The sequence below is a fragment of the Zonotrichia leucophrys genome, chromosome 21, assembly GCF_028769735.1.
Source record: "Zonotrichia leucophrys gambelii isolate GWCS_2022_RI chromosome 21, RI_Zleu_2.0, whole genome shotgun sequence".
In the NCBI taxonomy this organism is placed as follows: Eukaryota; Metazoa; Chordata; class Aves; order Passeriformes; family Passerellidae; genus Zonotrichia; species Zonotrichia leucophrys.
The window spans coordinates 8,423,395-8,442,699 of NC_088190.1; the positions used below are offsets into that span (position 1 = coordinate 8,423,395).

The 19,305-nt window shown below is 52.0% G+C and overlaps 1 protein-coding gene and 1 pseudogene across 1 annotated transcript; one reads left to right on the forward strand and one right to left on the reverse strand.

Annotated features, from left to right (window-relative positions):
• The first annotated feature begins 385 nt into the window (after nt 1-385).
• Nucleotides 386-1,150, forward strand: LOC135456812 (olfactory receptor 14I1-like; annotated as a pseudogene).
• A 16,501-nt stretch (nt 1,151-17,651) lies between these two features.
• Nucleotides 17,652-18,584, reverse strand: LOC135456813 (olfactory receptor 14J1-like). The gene has a single exon (XM_064730924.1). It carries the CDS (start codon nt 18,582-18,584, stop codon nt 17,652-17,654), a length of 933 nt encoding a protein of 310 aa, XP_064586994.1.
• Between the last annotated feature and the right edge of the window lie 721 nt (nt 18,585-19,305).

Genomic DNA, 19,305 nt, shown 5'->3' on the forward strand with positions numbered 1-19,305 from the left:
GTCTGTAGTTGCCCTAAATGTCAAATCCCACTCAGGCAGCACCAGCCAAGGCTGCCCACTTGGAGCTGAAGGAAAATCTGCTCGAAAATCAAAATGGTGTCAGAGGATTACAGGAGAAGGGTCTGTAGGAAAAGACTTTGATTTTGCTGGAAGAAGTTTCTCCTAACTCTTCGCAGTCCTTTATCCATGAGCAGGTCCCCATGTGCAGCCCCAGCAAATGTCCAACAGCAGCTCCATCAGAAAATTCCTCCTACTGGCACTGGCAGACACACGGCAGCTGCAGCTCCTGCACTTCTGCCTCTTGCTGGGCATCTCCCTGGCTGCCCTCCTGGGCAACGGCCTCATCATCAGTGCCGTAGCCTGCGGCCACCACCTGCACACGCCCATGTTCTTCTTCCTGCTCAACCTGGCCCTCACTGACCTGGGTTCCATCTGCACCACTGTCCCCAAAGCCATGCACAATTCCCTCTGGGACACCAAGAACATCTCCTACACAGGATGTGCTGCTCAGCTATTTCTGGTTTTCTTCTTCCTATCAGCAGAGCTTTCCCTCCTGACCATCATGTGCTACGACCGCTACGTGTCCATCTGCAATCCTCTGCACTACAGGACCCTCCTGGGCAGCAGAGCTTGTGCCCACATGGCAGCAGCTGCCTGGGCCAGTGCCTTTCTCAATGCTCTGCTGCACACAGCCAATACATTTTCCCTGCCCCTGTGCCATGGCAATGAACTGGGCCAGTTCTTCTGTGAAATCCCACAGATCCTCAAGCTCTCCTGCTCCACATCCTACCTCAGGGAACTGGGGCTTCTCGGTGTTAGTACTTTTTTGGTGTTTGGTTGTTTTGTGTTCATTGTTTTCTCTTATGTGCAGATCTTCAGGGCTGTGCTGAGGATCCCCTCTGAGCAGGGATGACACAAAGCCTTTTCCACCTGCCTCCCTCACCTGGCTGTGCTATCCATGTTCATCACCACAGGCATATTTGCTCAATTGAAGCCCCGCTCCATGTCCTCCCCATCCATGGATCTGGCCCTGTCAGTTCTGTACTCAGTGGTGCCTCCAGTCCTGAACCCCCTCATCTACAGCCTGAGGAACCAGGAGCTCAAGGCTGCAGTGTGGAGACTGATGACTGGATTGTTTCAGGAACATTAAACTGCTTGCCAGTTTCTCCAAATCACTGTAATAAAGTAATTTTTAATACTTTCTGTTTGTTTGCTTGTGGGGTATTTCTTCCTTGTTTTAGTTTTTTAATGTTTTCCACAAATACATGTCATTGTTTGTGCCATTTCTCATTTCATTTCTCTCCATCTTCCCTGTGGCCACAGACTGTGTCAATGAGGGGCTGTGCTCTCAGTGCCTTTAAATGAACTAAAGGATCTCCCAGCAGAGTTTCCTGTAGAGATGCCCTTCTGTTGCCTTCTCTGGAACTGCAGCAGCAATGTCTGTGTGCAAAGCTGGGGGCAGATCAGTGCTGGCCCAGCAGCTGTGCCCAGCAGCAGCAGCAGCACTTGGTGTTGCCGGTGCTGCTGCCGTGGCCCTGCCCCGCTGCCCTGGTGGCCCTGGTGTTGCTGCAGGGCCTGAGTGCTCTCAGGGCCGGGTAACGCCCTGGGAGTGGCAGTGCCGGGGCTGCAGCAGGGACAGGCCATGGGCACTGCTGGGGCAGTGCTGACGCCTCAGCCCAAGGCCTGGGGGCTCCAGACTCCTTGCCCAGGCTCTCTCAAGAACACGGCCAGGCCACTGCTCAGATCAGAAAACCCCCATGAGCAGCCCATTGCTATTGCTCTCGGGATATGAAACTGAGGGAGCACAAATGCCATCAGCCCCTGGGGCCAGCATGGGCTGGGGGTCACCAGGGAAACCACTCAGCTTTGTCCTGGCCTCTGCAGTCAGCCAGAAAGTTTGTTCCCATCAGCTGGGAGTTTCCTGTCCCATTGCAGACACTTTTGCTCAGAGCCAGGGGCACCTGGCAGCCATTTTCCAACTGCCCTGAGCATTTCCTTTGCTTCACCTTTGCTTTCTTTCCTCTTCCCACTACAAATTTCTTCCTGTTGCCCAGCCCTGTTCCGTCCCTGCAAACAATCCATCTCTGCCCTGCTCCTGCTGGCCACACCATTCCTGATCCAGTCCAGGAACCATTGACCTTCTTGCCCACCTGGACACACTGCTGGCTCATGTCCAGCCTGCTGTCCATCAGTCCCTGCAGGTTCCTTTCTGCCTGGCTGCTGTCCAGCCACTCTGTCCCCAGCCTGTAGTGCTGCAGGGGTTGTTGTGGCCAAAGTGCAGGACCTGGCACTTGGACTTTTTAACCTGACCTTGTTGGATTTTGGCCCTGGATCCAGCCTATCCAGGTCCCTGTGCAGAGCCCTCCTATCCTCCAGCAAATCAACACTCCCAGCCAACTTGGTGTCACCACAGTTCCATGATCCTCCGAGTGTCCCTATGGTCTCCATGATTCCATGAGGCCTCCCAGTGTCACATTGGCCTCCCAGTTTCACATTGTCTCTTTGATTCCATGGGACCCCAACATCACAAAGTCCCTTGAATCTTGGGCCCTGCAGTGTCACAATGGATCTTTGGTTCCATGAGGTTGGGCAGTGCAGCAATGCTCTCCTTGGTTCCACAGTGTCACAATGGCCTCTTGGTTCCAACCGCCACCATGGTGTCCAACATGTTTCCTTCTTTCCATGAGTCCCTGAGGAGCACCACTGGCCCCTTGGTTCCATGGGGCCCTGCAGTGTCACAATGGCCCCATCCTGACACCAGGTCCTGCTCTGTCACAATGCTCTGCATGGTTCCACATGACCCTGCAGGGTCACAGTGGCCACTTGGCTCCAGGAGGCCTCAGAGTGCCACAATGAATTCCTTGGTGCTGCAGTGTCACAATGGAGTCCTGGTGACACAAGACCCTGCAGTGTCACCAGGCACCTTTGGTTCCATGGGGCACCACAGTTTCACAATTGTTCCCTCAGTTCCCAGAGTCCTTGCAATGGAGCAATGGTCCCTTGATTCAATTGTCCCTAGACTCTCCCAAGGGTCTCCTTGGTTCTGCAGTGGCACAATGGCCCCTTGGTTCCACAAGGCCCCGCAGGGTCACAGTGGTCTCTGTGGTTCCACCAGGACCCAGACTGTCACAATGGACTCCTTGTTTCCATTCAGCCTCACAGTGTCACAATGGCCCCTTGGCTCTGTGCTGACATGTCATACACAGTGTCACCATGGTCCTCTTGGTGCCACCAGGTCCCGCAGTGTCCCACTGACCCCTTGCTTCCCCAGGGCCCTGCAGTGTCACAACCATCAGAGAATCAACCAGGCTGCAAAAGACCTTGGAGATCATCAAGTCCAACCTGGGACCCAACACAATCTCGTCACCCAGACCATGGCACTGAGTGCCACATCCAGTCTTTCCTTAAACACCTCCAGGGATGGTAACTCATGCATCTTTCTGGACAGCCCATTCCAATGCCAAATCACCCTTTCTGTGAGGAATATTTCCTAATGTCCAGCCTAAATGTCCCCAGGTTCAGCTGAAGGCTGTGTCCTCTTGTCCTCTCACTGTTCCCTGGGAGAAGAGACAAATCCCCATCTGGCTGCACCCTCGTCTCAGAGAGTTGTAGAGAGTGATGAGGTCTCCCTTGGGCCTCCTCTTCTCCAGGATAAACGTCCCCAGCTCCCTCAGCCACCTTTCACAGGACTTGTGTTCCAGATGCCTCCCCAGCCTTGTTGCCCTTCTCTGGACATGCTCAAGCCCCTCTGTGTCCTTCCTGGATTGGGGGCCCAGAACTGGACACAGCACTTGAGGTTCTGCCCAACCAGTTCTGAGCACAGGGGAAGAATCACAGCCCTGCTCTTGCTGGCCACACCATTCCTGATCCATAAGAGTGCCAGGGGTTGGATGAGAAAAATGGTGGTGAGGGGTGGAGAAAAAGTGCAATTGATTGTCAGCCATGAAGGGTCTTGTTTTTCATATCTATTCAGACTGCAATAGAAGGTGCTGGGGATCAGTATCAATTGGACATTGCTGGTAATCTATGTATAAACAAGAAAAGAAAAGAGGACAAAACAATTCTTTCTGCATTGTTTTTAATACCGTATATTGATTTTCAATATACTTCTGAAATGTTCCTAACTAACCATAGGACAATTGAAAACAAATTATTCCTAGGAGCTTTTCTTGTTCAGTTGTTTTGGACAAATATTTATGAGCGTTTGTCACTGAATTCCTGAACTGAAGAGCTGAAGAAAAAAGAGGCCTCTTGAGTAGTAAAATTTATCAGCAACCTCCAGGTGGCTGAGGATCCATCCCCATCAGAGCAGCAATGAACTGAAATGGGTACAGCTTTGTGGCTGCCCCAGCTTTGGGATGGGCCCTGGGCCTGGAGCAGGAGCACCTCTTGAGGGCCCCAAGGCTGGGGCTCTTGTGCTGCCCTGGGCAGATGGGATGGCAGCAGGGGCTGCAGAGCTCTCAGCACCTGAGCCAGAGGGGAGCAGGGCAGCCAGGGAGCCTCCTTGGGCCTTGGCCAAGCACCTTCCCCCATGGCTGGGGCTGAGTCCTGTGGCAGCTGCAGCTGCTGCTGTGCCTTTGCCAGGGGCTGAGGCCGTGGGGCAGTGCCCAGAGCAGCCTGGCCTGAGCAGAGCTGTGGGGCCAGAGCCGGCTGAGCTGGGCTGGGCTGGGGAGAGGCCCTTGGTGCTGCCCAGAGCTCAGAGCAGCTGGCAGAGCTTGCAGGGAGCTGGGCTGGGCTCAGAGAGCCGGCCCAGAAACCATCAGTGTCCATCTCAGCCTGGCTGGGCGTGCAGGCGAGAGACTCAGGCCAGGCCTTGTGGGGCAGGGCCAGTGTCTGTGCAAGGCATTGCAAACAGGCAAGTGGCCCAGAGAGGAGACTGCTCTGTGCCCTTGGTGGCATGGACAGAGCAGGAAGGGGGCCCAGGACATTTGTCAGCGCCAGCCTCTGTCCTCAGTTCTTGGCAGCCCTGGCTGCTGAGCCCAGCTTTGGCCTGGGCTGATTTTGGCTGTGGCCCTGCTCCATCCTCCTGCATGGCTCAGGGCCAATTCCCAGCCATGGCCAGCCCTGGCTGCCTCTCTGCTGGCCCAGAGGCCTGCAGAGCCCGGGGCAGGGCTGTCTGTGCAGCCCCACCGGTGTCACAGGCTCTGCAGGAGCTGGCAGAGGCTGCCCAGCAGGGAGGCCAGGGGGCACAGAGCCCCAAGGCTGCTGTGGGCACCACGGCACAGGGGCCATTCCCAGCCGCAATGCTCCTGGCCTGGGCTGGTCCTGCACAGGGGCTGGGCCACCATGGCTGGGCCAGCACAGGGCCACAAAGGGGCCACGCAGTCGCTGACGGGGCTGACAGCAAGGCCAGGCACACACAAGCAATTACTGAGCATGGCCTGTGCTAGCCCGGCCTGACTGTGCCAAAGGCAGAGCTCAGCTGCCCTTGGGGGCTGCAGCAACAATCCAGAGCCCAAAGAGCCTCCATGGCTGTGCTGGAGACCAAGGATCCAGCAGGGAAATGCAGGGCTGCTGCGGGATGGGGAGGGCATTGAATTCCAGCACACACCTCAGCTCTCTGATGATCCTGGCACCAGGCTGGGCCCTGTTTCAGACTGGAGCAGAGCAGATGTTGATGGGACAGGAGCCCTGCAGGGCTGTCAGGGACCTGCGGCTTGCAAGGTGCTCTGCTCTCCCTCAGGTGTTCTCAGAGAGATTCAATCCCAGCTGGGCACCTTAGGGCCCAAGTGGCACAACATGTTCATGGGCAAACAGCTGATGTCTGCCAGAAAAGGGGCACAGGTTTTAATACCTGTTAGTTTCATAATATGCAAGCAAATCTTTATTTTCTGTGTCATTTGAGTACTCTTAAGGAATGGCAACATTTTCCCACCAGAAACAGGGTTTCCTGGAAGTGTACTGATGGCAGGAGAAGAAATACTGATCTTCCCATCTACTTGTGTCACCAATAATCAGTCTATTATTTAATCTCTCTCTTTTTCATCAAGTGCTTCCATCTCTCCTGGTTAAATTGCCATGTCTAAGGACATCTGTTCACTTGATCAACTGGATATTTGTTTTTCCCATTGGTCCCAGATTTCCTCCACCAGATGCTCCCTGGTCATTCAAGTGCCTCTCAACTAACTTGTTTCATGCTTTGAGCTTCAGGGAGTTGCCCAAACTTTCTGAATTTTAAATAAATATCACATAAGGCGACATCTTAATTGTCTTTATCACAGAATTACCTTTTCTTATATCTATGTCTAAAACTGTTCCTCTACAGGAATCCATTGTGGATAGTGGACATGTCAGATACTGCTGGGACATCCCAGAGAGCTGTTGGAAGAGCTGTGATGGTTATTAAACTGTTGAAATGTTCAACTTGTGTTTGTTGGCAAGAAACCTTTCTGTGCCTCTGAGTGTCACCAGGCCCTGGCCCCAAAGGACACAAACCTGATGAGTTGTGGTTCCCACTGCAGGGGCTGCACTTGGACCTTGACTCTGCACAGGAGAGCTCTACATCCCCTTTCTCTCTTTTCCTCCCTCCGGGCATGGAAGGAGCCTCCTGACTTCAGCCTGTGACTCGTGTGTGCAAAGAGCAAATCTGGGCAGAATAAGGACAGGGAGGGTTTGGGGGGACGTTGGGATCTTTACTGGGCACAGAAGGTATTTTCCATTGCTCTGAGGCTGTCTACTGTGGAAAGTGGATTTAATATCCAGCAGAGGAATGACTTTTGCATTTGATGGAGCTGTGCCTTCCCTGGCTTTGTTGGCTGGCAAGAAATTAACATCCCTCTGTGTCTCGGGCAGCTCCTTCTGCAAGGAAAGCAGGTGGAAGTTGGAGCCAAAGAGCTGAAAGCTGCAGGTGCAGCCTGAGCTGGAGGGAGCTCAGATTTGCACAAGGCTGCTCTGAGTGCCAGGGCTTGGATGGGGGAAATGATGGGGTGGGCATAGGGACAGAGTCTGATTGATTGTCAGCCATGAAGGGTCTTGATTTTCATATCAATTCCAACTGCATGAGGAGGTACTTGGATTCACTGTCAATTGGAGACTGCATATATGTGGTGGTTTGACCGGGAAGAAGTGGGAATTCTGGGAAGCTGTGGTCAAACCAATGAAGGTTTTGAGTTTGAGACTGGCACCTGGTGTAGCCAGTGGGGTTTGGACACAGCTCCGAGAATACACAGGGGTTAAAAAGCAGGGCTCTGCCCCTGGCAGGCTCTCTTGGGACGTCGCGGCGAAGAGGTCAGATCTCCCCCCCCGTCCAGCCGCTGCTGCTGGGCGGGGGAGGGGCAGCCACGTGGTAGGCCCTGGGCCTGGACAGAGATGGGAGGTGAGGAGGCCTTTGAGGATGGAAGGGTGGAAGACCCCAGGGAGTCAGCTCTCGGGCAGCCATTCCCCCCCCCCCCCCCCCCCCAGGAGGGAGAGAGAGAGAGCCGGCGACACCGAATGTGATAGCAGCCGGCCCAGGAGGAGAAGGGGGGGAAGAGTGCCCGGCCGGAGCGGCAGCGTGTGGGCAGCGTGTGTGGGAGTGCCGCAGCTCCGGGACAGAGACTGAAAGTTTTAACCCCTTTCTTTCATGATTGGGGCCTTGCAAAAAATGCTAATCCTCCTCGAAGCTGAATAAGAAGGGAGATAAGAGATGAGATGAGACAAGGACCTGGCCCGAAGAACGTGGAGATGATTGAATGGGGAGAGATGATTTGGAGTGGCCTTTTGGCTGGACTTTTCTTGTGGCCATGGACTCAGTTGTTCCTGTGACACAGAGACTGCACTTAGGGGGAAGCAGTGGCTCAGAACCAGGAGGGTTCATCGTGAGGACCCCCCGGCCCCAGGGGGTTGGAAAAATATGGGGGGGACAGATGTCCCAAAGCAGAGACTGTGCCTTTTTGGAGTGAGACAAGGCATCCTTGAAAGACAACCCTAAAAACAGCTCTGGTCCATGCGCAGTGGTGAGAGCACTGGGCATGGAAGGAAGATGTCACAAGCGGCAAAAGGACTTTTTCCGGGCGGTGCCGAAGTGACAGGGAAGCACACGAGGTTTCAGTGTGTTTCCAGGGGAAGCCTATGGAACAAGAAGGACTCCTTTCCTCTTCATGAACTGAAGTTTGAGTATACTAAAGTGTGGTGCCAGGCTGGGCAGTTGGTGTTTTGGGAGAATGTATCGGATTGGGAAAGTCAGGTAGTGGGGAGGAGGAAAGTGGTTTTTGTAAGGTTTTCAATTTTTTTTTTTTCTTTTCCTTACAGTTTTTCCCTATTTTCCTGTAGTTTAGGTAATAAAGTGTTCTTTATGTTTAAGCTAAAGCCTGTTTTGCTTATTCCTGGTCACATCTCACAGCAGACACCAGGGTGAGGGCATTTTTCATGGGGGCACTGGCTCTGTGTCAGGCTCAAACCATGACAATATATCAATAATTAACAGGGAAACAAACATAAATAGGACCTAAACAATCTTTTCTCACTGTCTTTTTAAATAGAATATATTCACTTTGAATACCCTACTGAGATCTACTTAACCACAAAGGATTTGAGAATTGAAATCAAATTGTCCCCAGAGTCTTGGCTTGTTAAGGTGTTCTGAATGTTAATGAGCCCTGGGACACTGAATTCCTGCACTGAAGAGCTGAAGGCTGAACAAGCCCCTGGAGCAAGAAAATTGAGCAGCAGCCTCCAAGTTGCTGAAGATGTCAGCAGCCCCCACTGAGGCCATCCCTGCCCAGAGACCGTGGGGGAATGGGCAGACAAGGAGAGCGTCCCTGGGGCTGGGGCAGCACAACTCAGAGGCAGCAGCGGCTGCAGCTGGGAAATGGAGTGTGGAATGTGGCTGGGAAAGCCCTGCCTGGGCTGGGCCAAGCAGGACACACAAGCCCTGACTCCCATCCCCCTAACAACTCTCTCAAGTAGACATTTAAAAGGAATTACAATTGTTTGTGTACTCTGGTTGAGCTCACTGGAGAAATAACAGCAAGAGATTCTCAGGAGCTCCAAGCAACCAAACAGCCTTTACTGGCAACTTTAGAAAATCAGACAAACTTTGGCAAATGGTTTATCATGACATTGTAGTTGTTATGGTTTGTTAATTTAAGATTTTTTTCCATTCTTGAGATCTCATTAATTAATGTACTGATGAGTGTGGTGGGTTTTAGTGTCGGTTAATTATTTATGTACTTATTTAGTTGTGAGATAGGATTACGAGAAAGGTAAAGTAGGCTTAAAATTTTAAAAGCATATAGAAAAAAATTTTATTAAAAGCAAATTAGAAAAAAGGTAGTAAGAATTGAATTCTTTAGAACATTCTTTTTTCTTTACAACTTTTTTTTTTTTAACCTGACATTGTAAAAAACTAAACTAAAAATTTCTAGTAGTTTACTATTTCTAGAATTGTCTTTTTTTAGCTTTAGGGAGAGAAGTTTTTCTTGTTAAGTGTATGGAGATTTTTTTCCAAGAGGAAAAATATTTTTTTTGTGGTTCCTAATTTTGTCATGGATAACAGTTTTCTTGGGAACTTTGTTACTGTGAAGTTCTTTTATTGCTACAAGCTTTTTTACAGCTAATTAATGGATCATGTCGACTTATGAGGTATTGTTTTAAAGGTGAGTTGTTTAAAGGTAAATGTTTTTATTATTTACTTTTTAAAATATTTTTATCTCTGGAAATAGAGATCTTCTCTTGTGGGTACTGGATTACTTTTTTTTCTGCTTGAACTTTTTATGAAATTGCAGGTATTTTATAATTTATTTTCATATGGAAGTTTTTGTTTGATATTATTTTGAATAATTTAATTTTTTTATAGTTTTATGTGTTATAAAGAAAAAGAGTTTTTTCTTTAGAGTTTATAAGAGGATTTCAGTTTCAAGATTAAGGTAGTTTTTCTTCTTTTTTATTGGGTAGTTATTTGTTCCTTTCTGACTTTGACAGTTTTATGGTTTTTTTTAATGTTTCTATTTTGTTTTTTTCTTTTACTTGAGGGATGATTGAAGTATTGAAAGGGTTAACATTTTACCCGCCAGTAAATTGTGATGGCAGTTTTGGTTGGGTTGTGTTAGGATTCGTTTTATGGTTGGTTTTTGAGTTTTTTTGTGTTTAGTTGTAGGGTTATTTTGTATGAGTTGTAGGATGTAGGAGTTTTTGGTTTTAGTTTTGTTGGGGGGATGGGACATGGTGGTACGATTTTAATAGCTGTGGCTAGCTGTGTTCTGATTGGGGTTTTTTAGCCTCTTTTGTTCTCCCAGTCCCATCTCTCCCTGTCCCTTCACCCCTTTCCTTGACTCTGAGCCTCTGAACCTCCTTCCCAGCTCTGCCAGCTCTTCATGTCCCCCCATTTCCTGGGCCTGTGGAACCCCCTGCATCACCAAACTCTCACATTCAGCCCCCCAGCATCCCCAAATCTCCGTGTCCCCCCGTTCTCCCCTCCTGACAGTACCAGGAAGTGGCGCTGTCAGAACCCAACCCGGGGGTCCCCAGTCCTTGATTGTGGGGGATGTGGATGGGACCCCCTGGGAGCACTAGGGCAGTGAGCGGGGCTGGATGGAGCCACAGAAAACAGCGATGGTGGGAGGAGCTGAGCTGAGCTGAGCTATTGGAATTCCCAGAGCATGGATATTGGGATGGCAAGGGCTGGGATATTGGCACAGACAGAGCTGGGATATTGGGATAGCCAGAGCTGGGATATTGAGAAACCAGGGCTGGGATATCAGGATAGCCAGAGCTGGGATATTGAGATGGCCAGAGCTGGGACATTGGCACAGCCAGAGATGAGGTATTGTGATAACCAGGGCTGGGATATTGGCACAGCCTGAGCTGGGATATTGGGATAGCCAGAACTGGGATATTGGGATGGCCAGAGCCGGGATATTGGGGTATCAAGGACTGGGATATTGGGATAAGCAGAGCTGGGATATTGAGAGAGCCAGAGCTGGGATGGCCAGAGCTGGGATATTGGGATAGCCAGAGCTGGGATATTGGGGTGGCCAGAGCTGGGATATTGGGATAGCCGGAACTGGGACATTGGGATGGCCAGAGCTGGGATTTTGGGGTCCATAGGACTGGGATATAGAGATAACCAGAGCTGGGATATTGGGATAGCCAGAGCTGGAACATTGGGATAGTCAGAGCCGGGATATTGGGATAGCTAGAGCTGGGATATTGGGATAGCCAGGGCTGGGATATTGGGATAGCCAGGGCTGGGATTTTGGGGTCCATAGGACTGGGATATTGGGATAGCTAGAGCTGGGATATTGGGATAGCTAGAGCTGGGATACTGGGAAAGCCAGAGCTGGGATATTGGAATAGCCAGAGCCAGGATGTTGGGATAGGCAGAGCTGGGATATCAGGATAGCCAGAGCTGAGATGGCCAGAGCTGGGATATTGGGATAGCCAGGGCTGGGATATTGGCACAGCCTGTGCCGGGATATTGGGATAGCCGGAACTGGGACATTGGGATGGCCAGAGCTGGGATATTGGGATAGCCGGAACTGGGACATTGGGATGGCCAGAGCTGGGATATTGGGATAGCCAGAGCTGGAACACTGGGATAGCCAGAGCCGAAATATTGGGATAGCCAGAACTGGGATATTGAGATAGCCAGACCCAGGACGTTGGGATAGGCAGAGCTGGGATATTGGGATAGCCAGAGCTGGGATATTGGGATAGCCAGGGCTGGCATATTAGGATAGCCTGAGCCGGGATATTGGGATGGCTAGAGCTGGGATATTGGCATGGCCAGAGCTGGGATATTGGGATATCCAGGGCTGGGATATTGGGATATCTAGCCCTGGCTCAAGGACAGGACCCGGCCTGTGGCTGACAGTTCCCTGGAGACAGGGTGGGTACAGCCAGAGTGGGGGGAGTGGGGGGAGCCGGGGCTGGGCTGGGATCTGTGAGAATGGAGGACTCTGAGGGGCTGGGATGGGATATCTGGGGATGGGGGGGAACTGTGGGGCTGAGATGGGAATCCAAGGGGCACCCTGGGCCTCGGACACAACTTCATGGATCCGTTCTATCCTCCTTCCCAGGTCCCCACATGCTGCAAGTGGTTTCTAGCTGTGACCTTCTATCCAATGGAGTGTCCATGGATCCCACCGGTATGGCTACAAGGGCTGGGATTTCATCTCCTTCCAGCTGGGATCCAGGAGCTTTGCAGCGTCTGATGGTGCCACCTGGATCAGACAGAGGTGCTGGGAATTCAAAGGGATCATGGTGGAGCAGACGAAGCATTACCTGGGACACATGTGGGTGGAAATACATCAGATGGGGTTGGGTGGCTCTGGAGCACAAAGGTGGGTGTGGGAAGGGAAGGGCAATTATTACAGTGACCTTATGAGGTCACTGGGTGAGAGAAGAATGAGAATCTTGTTTCTTGATCAGAAGGCTTGATTTATTGATATATAATATATAATACATTATAACTATACTAAAAAGAATAAAGAGAGAGCTTGCAGAGACTGCTAAGCTAAGAATAGAATAGAATGAATCTCAAAACAAGAGAGTTCTCTGTCCCTGTCTTCCAGAGAGCTTGCCCTGTGATTGGCCCTTAATTGTACACATGGAACATGAACCAATCCCAGGTGCATCCTATTGCATTCCACAGCAGCTGATAATCATTGTTTACATTCTCTTTCTGGGGCCTCAGCTTCCCAGAAAATGAACAAGTCCCAAAGAAAGGATTTCTATGAAAAAATGTCTGCGACAGGCAATTCCTATGGGAATGGGGGATTCAGGAATGGGGGACTTGGGAATGCAGGAATTACCATGGAATTTCCATGGCCAGATCTCACTCTCATCCCAGTCAGGTGAGAATTCCATGGATGGTTCTTCCCCTTAACCCACTGCCATGGGAATTCCATGGGGAAATTATTTGAATGGATGACCAATGCAATGCCAGCAGTGGAATGAGAAGTAATCCCTGCTGGGATTCCATGGGACATCAATCCCAATCCTTTGCCCAGGCCAGCTCTGCTGTGCTCATGGCAGCACCAGGGGAGTGCCCTGTCCCTGCCCTGAGCCCAGCACGAGCCTTTCCTTGGCTGTTCTGTCCCTGCCCGGGGCAGGAGGGCACTGCCAGAGCAGCTTTGGTGGCCCTGGGCATCCAGCCGGGCTGCAGATGCTGCAGGGGCTCCTGGGGAATGTTCCAGAGCAAAGCTCAAAGCAAACAACTGTTCCTGGAGGGGATTCTGTCCCTGGGCCTGTGCTGGGAGCCCAAGGGCAGCAGCCCAAAGTGCTAGAGCTCAGTGTCACTCAGCCAGGCCATGTTCCCTGGCTGTGCCCTGTTCCTCGGCTGTCCCCTGTCCCAGTCCCCTGTCCCTCGGCTCTGTGGGGTTGGAGGTGGCAGCAGGATGCGGGACAGCCCTGGGGGAGAACAACCCTGAGCCCCAGCTGGGCCAGTTTCCCCAGTTCCCCCCAGGTCACTTCCAGCATGGGCCCTGTGGCTCCCAGTCACCCCCAGGATGCTCCCAGTCACTTTCAGTTGCACTCAACATGATGCCAGTATCATCACGGTCACTCCCAGTATGATCCCAGCATGGTCCCAGGTGTTCCCATTATCCCCTACTATAGTTCCAGGCACTCCCAGTATGATTCCAGTCCCTCCTGGTATGATTCCAGTATGAACCCAGTCACTCTCAGTACAGTGCCATTTGTCCCCAGTATCGTCCCAGTCATTCTAAGTTACCCAGTATAATTCCAGTCACTTCCAGATACTCCCAGTATTCTTCCACTAACTACCTTTATGGTTCCTCTGTGATCCCAGTCACTTCTGGTCTCTCCCAGTATATCCCAGTTGCCCCCAGTGTGTTTCCATTCACTCCCAGTAGCTCCCAGTCACCTCCAGCATGGTTCCAGTCACTTCCTGTATATCCCGGTTGCCCCAGCATGATCCCAGTTGCCCACAGCCTTTGCCTAGTCACTACCAGTATCCTCCCAGAATGACCACAGTCACCGTCAGCATGGTGCCGTTTCCTCCCAGTATGATCCCAGTTACTCCCAGCATGGTCCTAGCTGCTCCCAGTCTGACCCCAGTTGCTCTCAGTGGCCCCTAGCATTGACCCAGTCACTCCAAGTATGATCCCAGTATGAGTTCACTCTGATCCCAGTCTCCCCCAGCATGGTCCCAGTCAATCCCGGTTGCCCTCAGTGTAGACTCAGTCACTGCCAGTTGCTCCAGGCACCCATGGCCGAGATTGGGTTCCACCTCAAAATTCCCTTAATCCAAAGATGACACCCAGAAAAAATCTGCCATTCCTGACAAGTCTGGCTGGCCTTGGCCTAGTGAGGCTCTCACCTGCCTTCCAAACACTGGGGCTCTGTGCTATGGAAAAGACCTGTCCTTCTCATCCAGGTGCCCATGGGCAAATTTGGGTTCCACCTCCAACATTCCCTGTTGTGACAGACTGGAGGAGATTGTTGGCTGAAAACATTGTGTGTGTGAGGGAGGAAGGGGCAGGTCCAGCCTTGCCCTGCCCTGTAACCCCAGCCCTGCCCTGCCCTGGAACCCCAATCCCCCCAGAGCCTCTATCCCAGCCCAGCAGTGTCTGCCAGTCCCTGGCACAGCACAGGCAATGCTCCACAGCCACCTCTGCAACCCCAGCCCAGCTCCTGAGGGACCAAATGAGCCCAAGCCCCACCTGGGGGAAGGGCCCAGGAAGACCAAGGGCTATTTAAGGCTGCCCCCAAGGTAAGCACACATCTTGACCCTACCTCCTCTTGGAATTTCTATCTGAGCAGTGCTGGAATGCAGGAGTTGGTAGCTGCGTGTGTGCTTCTCTGTATCCTATTTGTCTTTCTCTCTAATTCCCTCTTCTTGCAAATTTTGAGTAACTTAAAATTGAACAGGCTTAGAGTTTGAGAAGTTGAATGGGCCAAATTCATGCTTTGACAAGTGCTTTTTTATTTTTTGATTGAATGTCCTATTAAAGCTTTTGTCAAAGCTTCTCTGATTTTCTAAAGTTGCTAGTAAAGGCTGTGTTGTTGTTTTGAGCTCCTGAGAATCTCTTGTTGGTATTTCTCCAGGGAGTCCAGCTCAGAGGACACAAACAACTCAAATTCCTTTTAAATGTCTCCTTGAGAGACTTGTTTGGGGAATGGCAGTCAGGGCTTGTGTGTCCTGCTTGGCACAGCCCAGGCAGGACTTTCCCAGCCACATTCCACACTCCATTTTTTAGGTCCTGTTTAGTTTTTTTTCCCTGTTAATAAACTGATATGTGCAGTCTCCAATTGACAGTGAATCCAAGTACCTCCTCATGCAGTTGGAATTGATATGAAAATCAAGACCCTTCATGGCTGACAATCAATCAGACTCTGTCCCTACCCCCACTCCACCATTTCCCCCATCCAAGCCCTGGCACTCAGAGCAGCCTTGTGCAAATCTGAGCTCCCTCCAGCTCAGGCTGCACCTGCAGCTTTAAGCTCCTTGGCTCCAATTCCACCTGGTTTCCTTGGAGAAGGAGCTGCCTGAGACACAGAGGGATGTTCATTTCTTGTCAGCCAGCAAAGGCAAGGGAAGGCACAACTCCATTAAATGCAAAAGTTATTCTCTTCCCTGGTTATGCCCTGCCCCTACTCCCCACAACCTGTCCTGTTTCCTTCATCACTCCTTTGGCAGGGACTTGCTGGGACAAGGGAGCTCTGCTCTGGCTATGGACAGAGGTCCAAGTGCAGACCCTGCAGTGGGAACCTCTACTTATCAGATTTGTGTCCTTTGAGGGACCAGGAACTGGTGAGACTCAGAGACACAGAAATGTTTCTCTTCATAGTCAACATAAAAAATGTGAACATGATAAAATTTAAGAAACATCCAAATTCTTTCTTCAGCTCCTTGTGACATCCCAGCAACATCTGACATGTCCACCATCAACACGGGATTGCCATATAGAAAGGTATATAGACAATGGCATCTTAGTTGTAGTTTTGTGTCACTCTTGCTCCAGTCTGAAACAGGGCCCAGCCTGGTGCCAGGATCATCAGAGAGCTGAAGTGTGTGCTGGAATTCAATGCCCTCCCCATCCCACTGCAGCCCTGCATTTCCCTGCTGGATCATTGGTCTCCAGCACAGCCATGAAGGCTCTTTGGGCTCTGGAGTGTTGCTGCAGCACCCAAGGGCAGCTGAGCTCTGCCTTTGGTACAGTCAGGCCTGGCCAGACTCAGGAGAAACTGAGGTCCCTCAGCTTCTCCTGCCAGCCCCAAAGCCCATCCTGTCAGTCCTGCAGAGCCTCTGCAGCTCCTCTTCACTGCCCATAACAAGGAGCCCCAGAGCCAGACACAGCAGCCCCGATGTGCCCCCCTGGCCTGTGATGCCTCTGGCAAGGGAGCAGCACCAGGCACTGCAGGAACCTGCAGACAATTCCTGCAGCACTTGTAGGATGATCCTGCTGCCCAAGGGACGTTCCCATGGTGCCAAGTCGGGAACTGCAATGGGGAGTGGGGCCAGAGAGGAAAGGGCAAACAGGGATGGGCTGTTTGCAGGGGAGGGACAGGGGTTGGCAATAGGATAGAATTTGTAACATACAGAGCAAAGAAAGCAAAGGTGAAGCAAAGGAAATGCTCAGGGCAGTTTGGGGTGGCTGCCAGCCAGTGCTGGCTCTGACCAACAGCATCTGCAGTGGGACAGGAAACTCCCAGCTGACGGGAACAAACTTTCTGGCTGACTGCAGAGGCCAGGACAAAGCTGAGTGGTTTCCCTGGTGTCCCCCAGCCCTTGCTGGCCCCAGGGGCTGATGGCATTTGTGCTCCCTCAGGTTCATGTCCCCACACCAACAGCATGGGGGTGCTCCCCCCTGCTGTGTGCAATGCAAACAGGGGCTGCTGAGCCAGTGCTGCCCTGTCTGTGCCTGCAAGGATGGGGCACCTGTGTGAGCTGGGGGAGAGGCCAGGGCTGCAGAGGGGGGATGTTGTTGGCAGCTCCATGAGGACGCTCTGGGACGCTGCCCTGGGCTGTCCAGTGCACTGGGGATGGATCAGCCCCTGCTCTGCTGCTCCTTCCCGTCTGCCCCAGGGCCCTTGCAGAGCCCCAGCCATGCTGTTTGCCCCCAGCCTGCCCACAGCCAGCCTGGGGCTGCTTACGGGGGTTTTCTGTGCTGAGCATTGGCCTGGGTGTGTTCTTGAGAGAGTCTGGGCAAGGAGCCTGGAGCCCCCAGGCCTTGGGCTGAGGCGTCAGCACTGCCCCAGCAGTGCCCATGGCCTGTCCCTGCTGCAGCCCCGGCACTGCCACTCCCAGGGCGTTACCCGGCCCTGAGAGCACTCAGGCCCTGCAGCAACACCAGGGCCACCAGGGCAGCGGGGCAGGGCCACGGCAGCAGCACCGGCAACACCAAGTGCTGCTGCTGCTGCTGGGCACAGCTGCTGGGCCAGCACTGATCTGCCCCCAGCTTTGCACACAGACATTGCTGCTGCCACTCCAGAGAAGAGAACAGAAGGGGCATCTCTGGTGAAAACAATGCTGGGAGATCCTTTATTTCCCTTAAAGCCACCAAAAGCACAGCCACTCATTGACACAGTCTGTGGCCACAGTGAAGGTGGAGAGAAACAAAATGAGAAATGGAACAAACAGTCACATTTCTTTTTGGACAATATGGAAAAAGTAAAATAAAGAAAAAAGAAAACTCTCACTACTGAACCAACAGGAAGTATCAAAGATTACTTTTTTTGCAAGTGATTTGCAGAGATTGGCCATCAGTTTAATGTTTCTGAAACAATCCCATCATCATTCTCCTCACAGCAGCCTTGAGCTCCTGGTTCCTCAGGCTGTAGATGAGGGGGTTCAGGGCTGGAGGCACCACCGAGTATGGAACTGACAGGGCCAGATCCAGCGATGGGCTGGAGATGGAGGGGGGCTTCACGTAGGCAAATGTGCCAGTGCTGAGGAACAGGGAGAGCACGGCCAGGTGAGGGAGGCAGGTGGAAAAGGCTTTGTGTCGTCCCTGCTCAGAGGGGATCCTCAGCACAGCCCTGAAGATCTGCACATAAGAGAAAACAATGAACACAAAACAACCGAAATTTAAACAGACACTAGCAGCAAGAAGCCCCAGTTCCCTGAGGTAGGAGTGTGAGCAGGAGAGCTTGAGGATCTGGGGCACTTCACAAAAGAACTGTCCCAGGGCATTGCCATGGCACAGGGGAAGAGAAAATGTATTGGCTGTGTGCAGCAGAGCAGTGAGAAAGCCGCTGGCCCAGGCAGCTGCTGCCATGTGGGCACAAGCTCTGCTGCCCAGGAGGGTCCCGTAGTGCAGGGGTTTGCAGATGGACACGTAGCGGTCGTAGCACATGATGGTCAGGAGATAAAACTCTGTTGAAATGAAGAACAGAAAGAAAAAGACCTGTGTAGCACATCCTGTGTAGGAGATGTTCCTGGTGTCCCAGAGGGAATTGTGCATGGCTTTGGGGACAGTGGTGCAGATGGATCCCAGGTCAGTGAGGGCCAGATTGAGCAGGAAGAAGAACATGGGTGTGTGCAGGTAGTGGCCGCAGGCTACGGTGCTGATGATGAGGCCGTTGCCCAGGAGGGCAGCCAGGGAGATGCCCAGCAAGAGGCAGAAGTGCAGGAGCTGCAGCTGCCGCGTGTCTGCCAATGCCAGCAGGAGGAAGTGCCTGATGGAGCTGCTGTTGGACATTTGCTGTCCCTTCGCATGGGGATCTGTAAAATAGTAAGGACTGAATAATTTCGTTTGGAGAGGAATTGAATTATCCCAGCACAGCTTGGGGGCTCTTTCCCCCCACTGCCTGCCCAGGGCTCCGCTGCCTGGAGCTGTCCCTGCAAGCAGCTGCTTCCCTATGCCCAGGGCTGGGCCCTGCCAGTGCTGCCAGAGCCCAGCCCAGCCCTGGGGGCTCAGCTCTGCCCTGTAGACCCCTCCCAACTCTGACACTGCCGAGGGGCAGCTCTGGCTCTGCAGGCTCTGATGAAAACTTCAGAGGAACCCTGAGGAGACTGTAAAAGCAACAGTAATGCTGCCTGTGAGGGGCCCTGTGCTGATGTCTGTCACTGTGTGGTTTATACAGATTTGAGAGGGTTTTTTTTATAAATTCTATGCCTGAACTGAGAGAATAATATCTATGTGCAGTTTCTCATCCAGGCAACCCAGTGCAGTAGATTAATAAAGCAGGATTTTCCCTTTTGTGCAGCCCCTACCTTGATGTGCTCCCTCTATAATCTACTTGGAAATGTTCTGCAGTTAAATGCCATGCTGGGAGCAGTCCTGAACAATGCAGCATCCACAACACAGCAGGAGAAAACATCCAAGCCTTACCAGGTGTCTCCTTCCACCCAGATATTGTCCCCCACTGCTGGGAGCAGCTGCCAGGGCTGGCTGAGAGCTGTCCCTGGCGGCAGCAGAG